Source organism: Notolabrus celidotus, chromosome 22, assembly GCF_009762535.1.
Source record: "Notolabrus celidotus isolate fNotCel1 chromosome 22, fNotCel1.pri, whole genome shotgun sequence".
Taxonomy (NCBI): domain Eukaryota; kingdom Metazoa; phylum Chordata; class Actinopteri; order Labriformes; family Labridae; genus Notolabrus; species Notolabrus celidotus.
The window spans coordinates 4,676,294-4,692,039 of record NC_048293.1 but is presented as its reverse complement, the minus strand read 5'-3'; the positions used below and the strand labels follow the sequence as shown (position 1 = coordinate 4,692,039).

The 15,746-nt window shown below is 40.4% G+C and overlaps 1 protein-coding gene across 1 annotated transcript; it reads right to left on the bottom strand.

The window, feature by feature from the left end:
* Positions 1-3,903: 3,903 nt before the first annotated feature.
* msl2a (MSL complex subunit 2a) lies at positions 3,904-13,805 on the bottom strand. Its single transcript, XM_034675180.1, has 3 exons — positions 12,806-13,805; positions 6,884-8,295; positions 3,904-5,834 (listed from the first exon to the last, which is right to left on the bottom strand). The coding sequence occupies exons 1-3, from the start codon at positions 12,945-12,947 to the stop codon at positions 5,532-5,534; spliced, it is 1,857 nt and encodes a 618-aa protein (XP_034531071.1). The 5' UTR covers positions 12,948-13,805; the 3' UTR covers positions 3,904-5,531.
* Between the last annotated feature and the right edge of the window lie 1,941 nt (positions 13,806-15,746).

The following is a 15,746-nucleotide window of genomic DNA, read 5'->3' as shown; positions in this document are numbered from 1 at the left end:
ACAAAAACACATCACATTCCCGTCATGTTGGCATGCTGACGCACAAAGAAGTATAGCTGCGACAAATTAGCATCACCATCATGTGCATGTTGATTTTAGCTTATAGCACTAAATAAGCCCACTGTAGCTGTTTTTATATGCTACCTTACACAACTGCTAACTAGCATGACTGTTTGTGTTTTTCCTGCTCTATTTAAAACATTCCTTACAAAATCTGAGGCAGAGCTTAACACACCAAATTCTTCTTCCGGGTTTTGCACAGCAGAAATAATTGAGCATAGCCTAAGTTCAGGCAGGCCACGAAGTCGAGCTCAGCCAATCCAATCCAATTGGACAATAACAAATGGCCGTTTTAATTAGCCTGCCTTCTCTTGCTTCCCCTGCAAACCGCTTTGCAACCCACCTCCATCCCAGCACCTTTTTTTCTGCTGTGTCTGATTTTACCAGTGTCATACATATTGTCATTGATGCTCGCTATGCTCTGTGCCCAGGGGGTATTGCTGCTGCTACCCCTGCCTTGACTTTTCAAGGTCAAGGTTGTTCTTGAGCCTGGTGAGGACAGTTCAGGGTGTTTTTGTTTTTTTTACCCTTTTCTATCCATTGATAGATCTTTGGTGGAAGGAATAGGAGGGAGGCAGTGGACTCAAGAGGTTTCAGGACACTGTGGACCAAGGCACCAAAATAAATAGATAAAGAAATAAGGAAGTAGTGCAGGGGTCTGCAACCTTTAACACTCAAAGAGCCATTTGGACTCAGTCTCCACAATAAAGAAAACACTAGGAGCCGCAAATCCTTTTTGACATCTAAATAGAAGATAACAGTATATATATTGTTTTTCTACCTTTATGCTATGTATAAAAAACTATAGTGTTGCTTATGAAATCGATGAAGTGCTGCAGGGAAAATGAAATTATATTTCTGTATGCAAAGAAAACATTTTGGACATTTTAAACTCTGGGGGGAAAAAAACATGTTGGGAAGGTTTATGTCATTAAAAGCCAAACTTAAATTATCCATTGGCAAAACAAAAATGCTGTGTGTCGTCATCCTTTGTGTACCAGAGCGTGTAGCGGAGTGTCGACCCAAATTTGTGCACTTTTTTTTAAAAGCGCACTATTTCACTGAACAATATAAAATACATATTTGTAAAGTACAAGTGCCGATGTGTGAAACCTGCTGGCGGGAATTTCAAAGATTGTGATGCATATTTTGAGCGACAAAAAATCAAACAAATAAAGCTGCTTTTTATTTCAACGTTACAAGTTCAGAATCATCTTCAAAGTTAGAATTACAATTAAAAAAAACTAATGAACAAAAATAAAATACCCTTAAGTTTATTACTTATCATTTCTTTTCCAAAGCCACAGGGAGCCACGGCACAAGGATGAAAGAGCCGCATGCGGCTCGGCTCCAGAGCCGCAGGTTGCTGACCCCTGAAGCAGAGGAATAAAGAGGTAAAGAACAGAAAATAAAAGAAATAATAAGGAAAATAAAAGAAATAAAAGTAGTGAAATAAAAAGTCAAAGAGTGTGTGTTTGTGTATAAAGTGTACTGTGTATATGCGTGTGAGCATGATGTGTGGTATGGGCTCAGGCAGCAGTGGTAGGACAGAGGTTACTGGGTTATGGAGGGTTCAGTGAGTGGAAGTCTTTTTAATGTACACATAAAAGAGAGGGGAGGTGTGTTCTCCCCACCTCAGGGTTTGGCATTCAACGTAAGCACGCGGAAAGGCAGGGAGCTCTTAGAACAGAGCCATACCACCAAATATAACTTATTGCATACAAATAATTAATAAGTGGTCCTGACTGAATTAATTGTTAAATGCAGTTAACACAGGTGTAGCATATTAAAGCACACTTCCTTGCTCTCTGTTCACCCCTGCAAAACCATCGCCTGAATTTCTCATCATCATCATCTTCTTCTCTTTCTGTTAGTGGTTAGTGAATGCGTACAACATGTGCCCACAAATGCTTTTAACTGTCACATGAACAATTAAATCCACATGATAAATAAAAGAACTCTTAACTAGGCAGTGTAGACTTGACCAAAAAAAAAAAAGTTTTATGACCTTAAAGTTTAAAAATCAGAGCCAGGGCCTCTTCAGGATCTGCAGGAACCCTGTTCTTGCTCATGGAGGGTTGTTTGGGGAGAATTCAAGTCACAACACATAGCATCAACAGCTGAGTTCAGTTTTAAGTAAATGTGAAGAGCATACACTTGAGGTCAAAATTATTAGCCCCCCAGGAATTCTGCAACATTTTCCTTAAATTCTGCCCAATGTTTGAATCATTGATAAAACTTGATATAAGCAAACATTCACCAGTGTCCTTTAGTAGCTTTGGTACATTTTGGAATGTAAAATACATTTTTAGGATAACTTTATATCAAATATAGTGAAAAATGGGGTGGTCAAAATTATTAGCCCCCCTGTGAATTTTTACTTTTAAAACACACCTGAGCAGTCAGTTTGTTTCCTAACAACACCTGTAGGTCTGTTGGCTTCCTAACAACACCTGAGCATTCAAACAGCATTGAGATTTACTTCAGGGACTCCAAACAGGGCACTTGAACACGTTATTGAGAGGGACTACTCTTACTAACCATGCCAAAGACGAAGGAAATCAGTCTTGAGCTCAGAAAGAAGATATTTGAGGCTCATAATAAGGGGGAAGGCTATACTGTCATTTCCAGGTGTTTTACAGTGTCTAGAATAGCTGTATGTTGCATCATTGCAAAGTACAAGGAGACAAACTCTGTTGGAAACAAACCTAGGCGTGGTAGAAAACGCAAGATTTGAAGAACTTTGGAGAGGACAGTAGTTAAAGATGTCAACAAGAAGCCCCGGACATCTGCCAAGATGATTGTTGCTAACCTGACCTCCTCTGGAGTTGATGTTTGAAGGAGCACAGTTCTGAGGGATCTTCATCGTAGTGGGCTTCAAGACCATCGTCCCAGAAGAACCCCTTTACTCAAAGAGCAGCACATCAGAGCCAGATTGAGGTTTGCCCGAGAACATTTGAAAGGTAAAGAAAGTTTGGAAGTCCATCTTTTGGTCTGATGGAACTTTTTGGGCGTATGGATGTTGTTCATGTTTGGCCAAGAAAGGGGGAGTCCTTCAACCCTTAGAACACGGTCCTCAGAATTAAACATGGTGGAGGGAGCATCTTACTGTGGGGCTGTTTTGCAGCCTCAGGCACAGGAAATCACGTTCTAGTATATGGCATCATGAAAAAAGAAAGTTATGTTGACATTTTGAGGGATAATGTGAAGAACTCTGCTCTTAGTCTAGGCTTTCGTCGGCGCTGGGTCTTCCAGCAAGACAATGATCCAAAGCTTACGTCAAAATTGGTCAAACAGTTCTTAAAGGACACCAAAACCAAGGTCCTGGAGTGGCCCGTACAGAGCCCAGATCTAAATCCTGTTGAAAATCTGTGGCGGGTACTCAAAGTGAATGTCCATGCTCAGAAACCATGTATTTTGGACCAACTGGAACAATTTGGATTGGAAAAATGGGCCAAAATCCCTCTAGAGACATGTGCCAACCTTGTAGAGAACTATTTGAAGAGGTTGTTGACCGGTGTGGCTCAGAAAGGGTGAACTATTGACTGCTTAGGGCCAGGGGGCTAATAATTTTGGACATGCCATTTTTACCTTTTCTTGTTTCAATTCATTGCATCAATAAAATATCCAAATCAAACATAGTGAACATTTGTCTTTGTTGTTTTGGAAACACAAACTATAAACACTTGTTTTTAATGGTCATTTTCATGGAGAAATCAAGGGTTTTATCTGATTTCACAAGGGGGGCTAATCATTTTGACCTCAACTGTATGTCTGAAATCATTTGTGAGCAAGTTTTAAAGAGAAGTCAAATCTACAGAGAAAGACACGGCACTGAAAAAGTAAAAAACTATCATTTAATTCATGTTGTATTACATGTTTCCATATTATGGCAGTGAATGTTTCAGCAATAATAAGAGTCACTCCTCAAACAAGAGTTTTAACATAAAAAAAACAATACCAAAAAACTAATCAGGGTTCAAGTAATGCCCAAAAGAAATACAATTTGAAACAAACATACAGACACACACAAGCAGGAAGATAGATCATATCTGCTGATCTTACTGTAATTCACCTGCTGCTTCTGGTCAATGAGCGGAGAACCAAGGTGTCAGTTTGGTCGGCCTGAGTCCTCTCTCTTTCTGCTTCAGTCTCTTTTTGGTCACCATGACTGGACTGACAAACATGTTGTAGTTACAGCTGAGACGGTAAACACAAATCACGGACAACACAAACCCTCTTGGGATATAGCAGGGCTTCAAGGTGCTTCAACCAAAACACAGAAAATAAAGACAGTGGTACCAAACACTTGGTATCAAAAATAGTCTCTGAGTTGGTCTCTAATCAGTCAGGACACTACAACAAGGGGAGGGGACGCACACACAGAGGATATTTTGTCTCATTAATGACAACCTATGGCTTCAGTTTATCTAAACACAGTCATGTACAATCTCATAATCAAGACATAACAGTGTAATATTATAGAAGACAGTCAGTTATAGATTATATAAATGACAATGCTGTAAACAACTGTGTGTGCACATGAGCTGGGAGGCCCCTTGTTGGTGCTCCTATTGCTATTGTAACCAAGACTGGTTTTTAGTTGTAAATTGGCCAATCAATCAGACTAAGTGCTTACAACCCTTCACACACCTCCTCACTGACATTACAGTAAATCTCAGCAGGCGCATGCACACTCACACATACACACTCGTGCGCACAGAAACTGTGGAGCCAGCCAAGTGCTTTGACATTACTTCGCTGCCTGTACAATGCCTGCATCAGTCATGTTCATTAAGACAAGTTCATCGTTAATCTGACAGTACTTGGATTGAGTGAGTTCACGAGATAGAAAAAGGCAAAACAGTCTTATGTGAAACAGAAGTTCTCCATAGATTAGTCACAAGGTTCATTCACTATAAGGTGTGAACACATACAGGGTTCGAGGGTTAGTGAGGGTCGTCCTAATACAGATTATGCGTTTCTTAAACATACATGAAGTAACAAACATGGAAAATGCTGTGACAGGTGATGGAGATATGATGTTTTTCGTCATCATTATGCACCGAAAAATCGCACACTAGCAAATCTATAATTGTGTGCAGACGCTGACAAACACAAAAACAGGTATGGGTGCCTATTGCCTCTTAAAGTATGTCTGTGATTTAATGAACAAAAAGCACCTCTGAAATACAGAACCGAGTATAAGTGTTTAATACAGGCAGGCAACAATACACACCGGCACACAGGCACAATACAGGAGGCTTTGGCACACCCATGCTAGTCTTACTACTCAGCATTTTCCAACAAAGAAGAAGAAAAGCAGGTTACAGGACAGGACAGACCCATAGCTGCCTTAGATTGCCTCCCCTCATAAAGAGGAGGGGAGTGTTCAGGTTGTCTGACAGACACACTGATCAGCTGTCACATTCAATCAGCACAGAGCTGTCTGTTTAACGAGTCCCAGCCTCTCATCCAATCAGCAGCTCCAGACTGTCTTCATAGTTGGGTTCTTGCGGGGGGCTGGGGGACAGGAAGGCCGTGGTGACGGGGGTCCCCGTGGCTGTGGCGACGTTGAGCAGGGTGTTGGCGCGGATGCTGGTGGTCGCCGGGTTGCGGAGCGCTGCGGCGGCGGTGATGCTGGTGAGGTTGATGCCGAGGGTGAGGCGCGTCTGCTCCAAGGCTTTCTCTGGCACGGCGAAGGCCTCGAGCTTCTTCTCGCCGTTGGCCATGTAGGAGTTCTGGCAACCTCGACAGATGCAGTCCAAGCATGCCTGAGACAGGATATACGAGAGGACGTTTAGCAAGAATCCATGACAGCAAGCTTTGAAAATGTGGTTTCAAATTTCATTTTGGAGTTGAGATTAAATCTGAATTTGTAAACCCAAAACATCAAATGACACACAGGTGGCACCTTCTGTTTCAATGATGCCATATTAGACCATACTACATTAATAACTGCAACAATAGCAATTTTATTTCTGCAAATGTATACCTTCCAAATGTAGAGCCTTCAGTTATCAGGCCCCTCTCCTTTGGAATCATCTACCAGTCAGGGTCCGGGAGGCAGACACCCTCTCCACTTTTAAGAGTAGGCTTAAAACTTTCCTTTTTGATAAAGCTTATAGTTAGAGCTGGATCAGGCTTGGACCAGCTTTTGTTATGTTGCTATAGGCCTAGACTGCCGGGGGAACTGGTGCACTGACACACTGGGATCCTAGCTCAGCCCCTTCCCCCCAACCCCTTCATCTCTTACTTTAACTCTTCCTGTCCCATTAAAGTTACTAACCACAGACCTTTCTGGAGTCCCTGAGCTCCATTGTCTCAAAGATTCCTCTGAGTGGACGTTCTGGACTACTACTACTCGTCTCATCACTATCACCTCTCTCTCTTACTTCCCTCTATCTGTCTTTACAGACCCAACTCAGTCTCAGCAGATGGCTGTCTAACATGAGTCTGGTTCTGCTCGAGGTTTCTGCCTGTTAAAAGGAAGTTTTTTATCTCCCCTGTAACTAGCTAAATACAGCAATGTGCAATGCTCATGATGGATTAAGGTGGGGTCAGACTGAGTCTTACCCTGTCTTGAAGTTGGGTCTCTGTTCATAATTTGACATAGAGTGGTCTAGACCTCCTATGTTTGCAAAAGCGTCTTGAGGTAATGTTTGTTGTGATTTGTCGCTATACAAATAAAGATTGATTGATTGATTGATTGATTGATTGATTGATTGATTGATTGATTGATTGATTGATTGAAATGTGCCGCTTTTGTTCAGCAAAACCATCAAAAATCAGACCCCAAACTATTCCATGATCATAGTCTCACCTTGCGGTTTGAGTAGCAGGGACAGCGTTGCCCCCTACAGGTCAGCACAGATGGATTCTGGGTGGCCCTTCCACACTTGCAGCCTTTCTTCTCCACAGGCTTCTTATACGGAGGCCTGACGGGGGCCGGAGGCACGAGGCAGCCAGACATCAACCGCTGGTCTTTGTTTCCATCCTTGGTCTTGGAGCCTCCACCGCTGCGGGCCTTAGCGTGGGGCTTCTTAGGGCCCTGATCGACATGTTTCCTGGCACCTTTGTTGTGGTTGGGAGCAGGGCGACTGGGCTTGGGAGGCGCCCCGTTCGAAAGGGATGAGTATGTGTGAGCTGGTACGGTTAAGGAGGGAGCAGGTGGTTGTGCGTGAAGTGTCTGTGAGGGATTTGGAGTGTGTAAGTGTGAGGAGGAGCCCTGTAAGATGGAAGAAATAGGGAGGGGTTTCACTTTCTCCCTGTCGCTCTCTGATCGCGATCGTTTTCGTTTAAGGCGGACTGGCGGAGGCTTGGATGAGGGAGGAGGATCGAAGGAGGACGTGTGTATGTGAGCACCGAGGCTTGACACTGTGTTAGTCCTGTCCGTCCGAAGCTGTGTGTAGTTGTGAGCTGCGTCTAGCTGTATGTACATTTGAGTGTGTGCTCTGTCCGTGGTTATGTGTGCATGAGTGTGTGTTCTTTCTGGCTGCGTATGAGGAGAATCTCGACCAGGCTGAAGGGGATCCAATGTCTGTAACACCTCCTCCACACTCAGAAGCAACACCTCCCCCTCCTCCAGCTCCCTGCTGTTTGATTCCCCATCCCTGAGAGAGCACACAGTGCCTGGATTCGGGGCTAATGGTCCAGTGGTCAGACTCAGTTCCAGACCACCACAGCCAGTATGGGACACAGACAGGCCTGCCTGTGGCTGCTCCTCAACCAGCTCGCAAACTTCAAGCTCAGGGGACGAAGGATCCAGGTCCTCCAGAACTTCTCCGTTGCATTCCTGCGGCCCGTTGGAACAAGGAGGGTCAGAGGAGGAGCTCTGGGGTACAGCTGAGAGCTCTGCAGGAGCAGGTGGTGCTTCTGTGGGGGTAAGGGAGTCAGGGGCGATGGGATTCACATCATCCTGTGCTAGACAAAGGTCCTCCGTCTCTACCTCCTCCTCATGTGACATTAGAACCTCCTCTAGCAAGGCCATAATCTCAGGGGAGCCTCCTACATGGCTGCTGATGGGCTGCAGCAGCGGTGAGTGAGTCACATAGAGGCAGAGCTTCCTGTAGCACTGCACCAGCAACGAGAGCTGTTTATTCTCCTGGAAGCAAGAATAGTCTTTACACCGGTTGCACGCCAGCCTGATCCGCATCTTCTGACCTTTACAGCCCGAGCAGACACAATGCTGACACTCTGGATGTGCGGGAGAAATGGGATCTTGAAGTAGTTTACCTGAGAAACAAGATGAGAAAAGACAAGGGGGGGGGGCTGTAAATACAATCATCTGGTCTGACATCACTTCCAGGAATAATTAATTTGCTATCTTTTTCTCAATGCACTGTTCAGTCGGTGAAATACTAACTGACAATGTTAGTATTTACTGACCACTACATCGCAGAAATGCTAATAAATTATGAGCTATCTCGCGGCCTTAGAGCCTCAGGTGGGGCATTTTTGGTCGTTCCAAAGTCGAGGCTCAATCAAAAGGGGGTCGTGCTTTCTCCGTGAGAGCTCCTTGACTTTGGAACGACCCCCCTGAGGAGATAAGGCTCGCAGAGTCAGTGACATCTTTTAAATCTCTTCTTAAGACCATTTTTACAGACAAGCTTTCATGTGACTTCATCCTTTTAACCACTGTTACTTCTATTTTATTACTAATTTTAGTTTTTATCCAACTAATTCATTGTCTTAAATTTGATTTGATTATTTATTGTTTTAATTTATAATTATTATTTTGATTATTTTAATGTTCCTAATTCATCCTTTGCACTTTTTCTAATCTTCCCAATGTGATGTCGTCCTTTTACTCTGAAAACCTCTTTGATTGTCCTTTTAATGCTTTTATTTACTTCTCCATTTTTATTTTTATTTTTATTTATTTTTATCTATTTACCCTGAAAAACCTCTCAACAATGATTTACTGGTCTATTGTCACACCACTCCATACTGTTTGATTGACGTGTATTCCCTTTATCCTCTTGCGTTGCATTTTGTTTTGCATTGTTAAAATTTTCTCCTCCCTGTCTGTCAATTTGAATTTGTTTACTCTGTTATTTCAACTATGCTTTGTTTGTCAAAGCACTTTGTAAACGTTTGTTTTTAAAGCTACTATATAAATAAAGTTATTATTATTATTATTATTGTTAAATATCAAACTAACATCACATTACTCGTGAGAAAAAAGAAAACATTGCTATTTAAAGTAGCTGCAGAATAATATTATATCAGTTAATTATTGATTTATTGATTCAGTGTCAACAGGAGTGTTTCAAGCGGAGTATGGGAGTCATCTCAGATTTTTCTCTAGTATTTGCGTTTCTTTTACTTTTTGTTAAACCAAAGGACTCCAGCTTTTAATCCAGAAAACATTCTACAGACTTAACATCTATGTTTACATCTATGTTTACTATGTTTACATCTATGTTTACTAGGGATGTAACGATTTATCGGTAAAAAATTGATACAAATAAGGGTGGATTAAAATCGATTCAACATCATTTGTATTGGGATATTATTTTTAAACAGTAGAAGGTGCTATCTGCATTATACTCCTCCGCTTGTTCAACATCATGAAGTCTCTTGCGCTGCTCTGAGAGTGGAGGTGTTTAAATGAGCAGAGACGCTCAGCTGGGGGCTGCAGCTGAGTGACAGGTCTCCACGAGCGCTTTTTTTCCTCTGCTGCTGGACTGATTCTGATCTGGTTGCACTCCCGGCTGACACCTGACTAGAGGTGTGAAAAAATATCGATACAGCAATATATCGCGATACTTTGACCTCAGATATAATATAGATATTTCAACTCTTAATATTGATTATTTTTGTAAAAAAAAAAGTTGGAACTAAAATACGACTTCAGTATTTCAAAAACAATAAAGTTGAAAAGTTGTTTTTAATCAAATAGTTCTGACTTAATTTGTCTTATCAATTTTGAGTAATATTGTGTGATTTACACCATCTCTATTTCTTTCTTAGTTAACTGTGTAGAATATCACAATATATCACAATATTGTGATATCTTGATAGATCGTGATACTATAGTATTGTGAGGTTCTTGCCGATACCCACCCCTACACCTTAACATGCTTATTTTTCTCAATAAGAACGAGTCACCAGAAAACTGGAGACTGCGAGTCTAAAATCTGATTGTGTTCAGTCGTCCTGTTGCAGTAAATCCACATGTTGTAGTCTGAGTCTTCACTCTTTGACCATGTGTCCACAGAGATTATTTATAAGCCTGCTCCTCACGTTGATATTCAGCGTGTTTAACATTTTGAACACCTCAATATGATCCGTAGCTGTTTAATATCGTCAGTTATATACACTGTGTCATGAAGGAAATTTTGATTTAGGGGGAAATGACACGTATGTCATTATTTTTGACACATAAAACTTTTAGGATTTTTTAATGATTAAACAATAATTGATCGTTAACATTTCCAAAGATCGATCACAGAAAATACTTGAAATGTACATCCCTAATTTAAAGAGATTTACCTTATTTGTTTAAATATTTAATACTTTCATTTGGGAATTGTTCACTTTCCATTTATTGATAATTGTTCTGAAATTTTCCAACAAGATATTTTTGTACAGTCATTTTTTTTTTTGAAAGGTGCTGAAAAAAAGTGTGCAGTGGTTTTATTTGAGGTACAACACACCTTAAAAATGAAAAAGGATTACTTTGTTTACAAAGAAAAATAAGAGAAAAAATATATATCCCAACTGTCCATATCTGAGAATTGAAATAAAATAAGTTATTTAAATTCTGAGTTCAATCCAGTTTTCTTGAAAATCATTAGAGAATCGTGAGTGAATTGTATCGTGAACCAAAAATCGTGATTCGAATGGAATCGTGGTTTGAGTGCATCGTTACATCCCTGATGTATTCATTACCAGATTGCACTGCTTCCATCCTCCAGCCTGTGTAAAGACTGCATGAGCGCACAAACTAAGCCCCAAACACCATTACATAACCAGCAGAGGTTAGACTGAATGTCACATATCAATCTGTCAATATTGGCCATCTCTAAATACAAGCTGTCCCACTGTTGATGTTCCACTAGCTAAGCGTTGTCAGTAAATAAGGCATGAATAGGAAACACATGGCAGTGCAGCAGCAGCAGCAGCAGACAACACAGAGGAGTCATCTGTTTGACAAGAGGACAGATGACTGGGGCACAGCCTCGGTTGCTAAGGAGACCAAGGTGGTGAGTGAGCACGACAATTTGTGTCAACTGCTGCGAGCAAACGCCCACGGCCATCTCAGTCAATATGAATAGTAAGATTATGGATCTGCAACACTTGGGAAGCTATATTCATATCCCTTCACGGGCTACAGGTTAGGTATATTGGCATGATTTTAAACTTATACTCATCACTTTCAAAGCTTTACATAGACTCACCCCATCATACATCACAGATCTACCAACACCCTACAAACCCAGCCGCTGCTTACATTCTTCAGGTACATCTCTCCTTTCAGTTCCACTAGGAGTCAGGTTAGGGCCCCACAACTATGGAACCTGAGGAAGTGAGGTCGGCTCAAACAGTGCCTGTTTTTAAATCACTCTTAAAAACTTACTTTTATAGAAAGGCATTTTTAGAATTAATTAGCTGATTATAATGTTTGCTTTGTTTTTAATTTGTTTTATTCTGTATCCAGTTTTACTGTTTTAGTGGCTCAATTGTTTTACTCACTGTAATTTCAGCACAACCTCACCAGATTTTTCACACACTTTTAACAGCTCAGGTCCTACACCCAGTGGTGGACAGTAACAGATTAAATGTACTCGAGTACTGTACTTGAGTACATTTTTTGAGTGTCTGTATTTTACTGGAGTATTTTTTGGGGAACTTATTAATTTTACTCCACTACATTCAGAAGACAATTATTGTACTTTTGACTCCACTACATTTCTATCAATGCTCTAGATACTCACTACTTTTGCTTTGACGTCAGCTCATGAATTTCCTTCTCTTTTCTGAAATCTGATCCATGGTTGATCGTGTAGAAAACACAGAGCAGATTTCACTCAGATCAGGCAGTTCATTTAGAGGTGGTAATGATGGCTATAATTCTCCACCTGAGCACCCATGGTCCTATCTTGAAATGAAGAATGATACGTATGGTTTGAAATGTTCTCCCTGTTTCCCACTCTGCCCAAACAAACAAACATTCACTGTCCAACCTTAGAAAGTGTGCTGAGCTACAGAACGTTTGTTTCATTCCAGATGAACATTTCAAACTAAGTTGTCTGTGCTTGGAGTAACTTAGTGTCTGTTTTTATTCCATGGTATAGTTTGTAGAGATTTCAAATAATGGCTTCTAGATAACATAATGTAATCTTACTGCACTGATATAATATGAAAATACAACATTTTGAGATTTTTGAAGAAGTACTGAATACTTAAGTATTTTTAAAAGCAAGTACTTCAGTACTTTAACTCAAGTAATAATCTGACAGAGCAACTTTCACTTGTATTGGACGAATATTTGACATGGAGGATCTATACTTTAACTTCAGTAATGAAGCTGTGTACTTTGTCCACCACTTATGTTTTTCCTTGCTTTTAATGCCATTGTAATCTCCCTTGGTGTGAAGCACTTTGTAACTGTGTTTTGAAAGGTCCTATATAAATATATGTGTTATTATTATATTTCGATGTGGTAATCTTGACCCACAACATCACCAGAGAAAGGTTCACACACTGCACATATATATAATGTTTGAAGGATGCTTACCACAGACAAGGCATGCGAGGGACTGTCTGAAGAAGGGCAGCAGCGTGTACATGTCTGTGAAGGTGCTCGGCTGCCGCGGGTCACACTGCAGCACGGCCCGGCTGGCGGACACGTACAGAGCGGTTGCATTCACAGGGTTCATAGCGGTGTACTCCGCAGCCCCGGGAAAAGATCCAACCAATACAGATAGCCAAGTCTCGGGGTGGGTGGAGGAAACAGTAACCGGTCTGGTGGAGCAAAAATCACCCCCTCCAGTTTAGAATGCAGGTCTATGTATCACTGATGGACTGGGTAGTTCACAACGAACATGGTAAAGCGGTTATAACTGAACGCGCACACTACCTCCACAGGCTGCTAGCTAATGTTAGCATTACCTGTTTGCAGTCGTTCATATTTAAAAAACGAGAGTTTTATGTCCTCAATTAAAGCTTTCTTAGTTCCGGACCAATGTGACCCTTTGTTGTTATAACTCACATTATTCCAAAGACAATCTACCAGCTATCACTGAGTCAATTCACCCACAGACCCATGATCAAAAGGTTAGCATTTCGAAGCTAAGGCTAGCTTACTATATCATCCAAACCTTTCACAGGAGAAATAGAGAACCCCATTTACTGTCCAACAATGTCTCCTCGTTAGTAACTAATTGAAATTGAAAGAAAGGCTGCTTCTTGGATCCGAAGTGTGTTCGATTAGCAGTTAGCCGACACACTCCAGGCGCGCACTTGATGTAAACAAAGCTAACCTAGCATTGTTAGCCAAGTTAGCTAGCGAGAATTCAGCCGTCTGACTAACCCCCCAGGACCGCCTTATGCCCCGCGCGATGGAGGGATGTGCAAGCTGTGAATTGAAATTCGGCAATTTTGGTAGGTTTTGCTGTAATATTTATCGAGCAGCGACCGAAACATAGCTATCTATCCGTTTTACAAATGCATCAATCATTGGATTTTCCACTTTTCCTCGCATCAACCCCTCTCCACAGGCACGATCATCTCGCGAGACTACCAGCAGTTACCGTGGTTACCGGAGTAACTCTTTATTCTACAGATAGCAGCGCCTTCATCACTCGGCTCCTCTGCCTCCTAAAGGACTCAACTTTTCTTTTTAATATAGTCACAAATCAATTATTTCAAAGGAGGGGAGGATAATTACTTCAGTCGGGTTCAGTTGCTTTATTGGCATGAACAGTTTAGTTTTTTATTTATTTATTTTTCAAAAAAACATTTTTTTAGCTTTTCCATTATACATATATACACCATAACAAACGAACAAATGAGGCAAAAAAGACAAATAAATAAACATTAAACAAAAAAAACAGGACAAGCAACACATACAAACAAGCGCTCTTTAAATAAAAGTTAGCTGATAAAAATAAAAATAACACATTATTGGTTCACAACTCAAATGATCTCTCACTCCAACAACAGCAATAATTTCATCAACATATATGTGCATTTTAATATTTGAATATTTCTAAGTCCTTTTTCAAGAAGAACTGCATCTGCTGTCCCTTTAATACAAATATTTTTGTTTTTCCTTCTTTCCTTATTTTTTCTTAAGTGAGGCAGCACATGTACAGACCTTCACAACAACATTTGACAAGACAAAGACAGCAACATAGCACTATAAGTCCACAGATCAATGCGTATCTATATACCACCATATCCATATCCACCACCACTATATGTTTCCTCTAGAAACCTTCCCCAAGGCTGGACAGGAGCGAACACCAGAGGTCTTGAAAAATGTGTCCTCTGTTTTGTCTTTCTGCAGTCAGTTTCTCTAGGGGTAAAATTTGTGCCAATTGATCAAGGAATATCTTAAAGTTTGACGGAGGTTGACTTTTCCAAGATAACAGGATAGATTTTTTGGCAAAGTATGTTATTGTAATTAATAATATGCACTGTTTTTTATCTAAATTAAAGTTTGGCAAATCATTTAATAGATAAAGATAAGGTTTCTGATCAAGTATCACTTTCAAAGCTGATTCTGTGAATCTGTGAATTGCATTCCAGAAATTTGTCAGCAATTCACTCTGCCAAAACAAATGCATAAATGTTCCTGTTTTAGTTTTGCATCTTGGGCAGTTTGGTGAGGTTTCTTTGGAGATTTTAGGGATCTTTAATGGGGTTAAATAAATTCTGTAAAAAAAAACTTAAAGTTAAACAGTTTAGTTATTGCCAGAGCAGAGTAAAAAATAAATAAAAACAATAATTGTAATAATACATATTTTCATTAATTACACCAACATTTCATTTTTTACAATTCAATACAATTGATCTTTGTATAATTAGGCAATATCACACAATTTATATATATAATTATATATAGATCACCTTTAACTAAACTAAACTAAACTAATCAACTAATCTGTTTTTCAAATATTTTTGAAGTCATTTAAGCTTCTAAAGCAGGGTTGTCAAACATACGGCACGTGGGCCAAAACCAGTCTGCCAGAGGTTCCATTCTGGCCCACGGGATGACTTTTGAAATGACAGACAAGACATTAACTGATATTTTTCCATAAAAGTGACTGCTATTTCAAATTTTTCCTACAATCAAACTGCTGACAAGGGACACATGAACGGCTCTCAGCGACTTTTTTTCTCAAAAAAGAATATTTGCAGTTTGCAAAATCCGGTGGAAATTCATAGACTTTTTGGACCCCTGCATACAATACTGTCCAGCAAGCAAACTGTTCAGGCTGGACCTGGGGGGTTCAAAATAGTCAACTTTACCCTCTTCATTGTGATAATCTATCTGCTCTTTTGCTGTAAACATAACACTCAGTGTGTCAGGTGAATTGGAAACCTGTGTGCTTGGTGTGTTCGCAGCAGGTTTCAGTGGTTAAAGAATATACTATTTGGCCCCAATATGAGACTATTTATGGTGAAAAATACAACAGCTGTTTTTGTAAAAAAAATATATAGTTCATGTATTG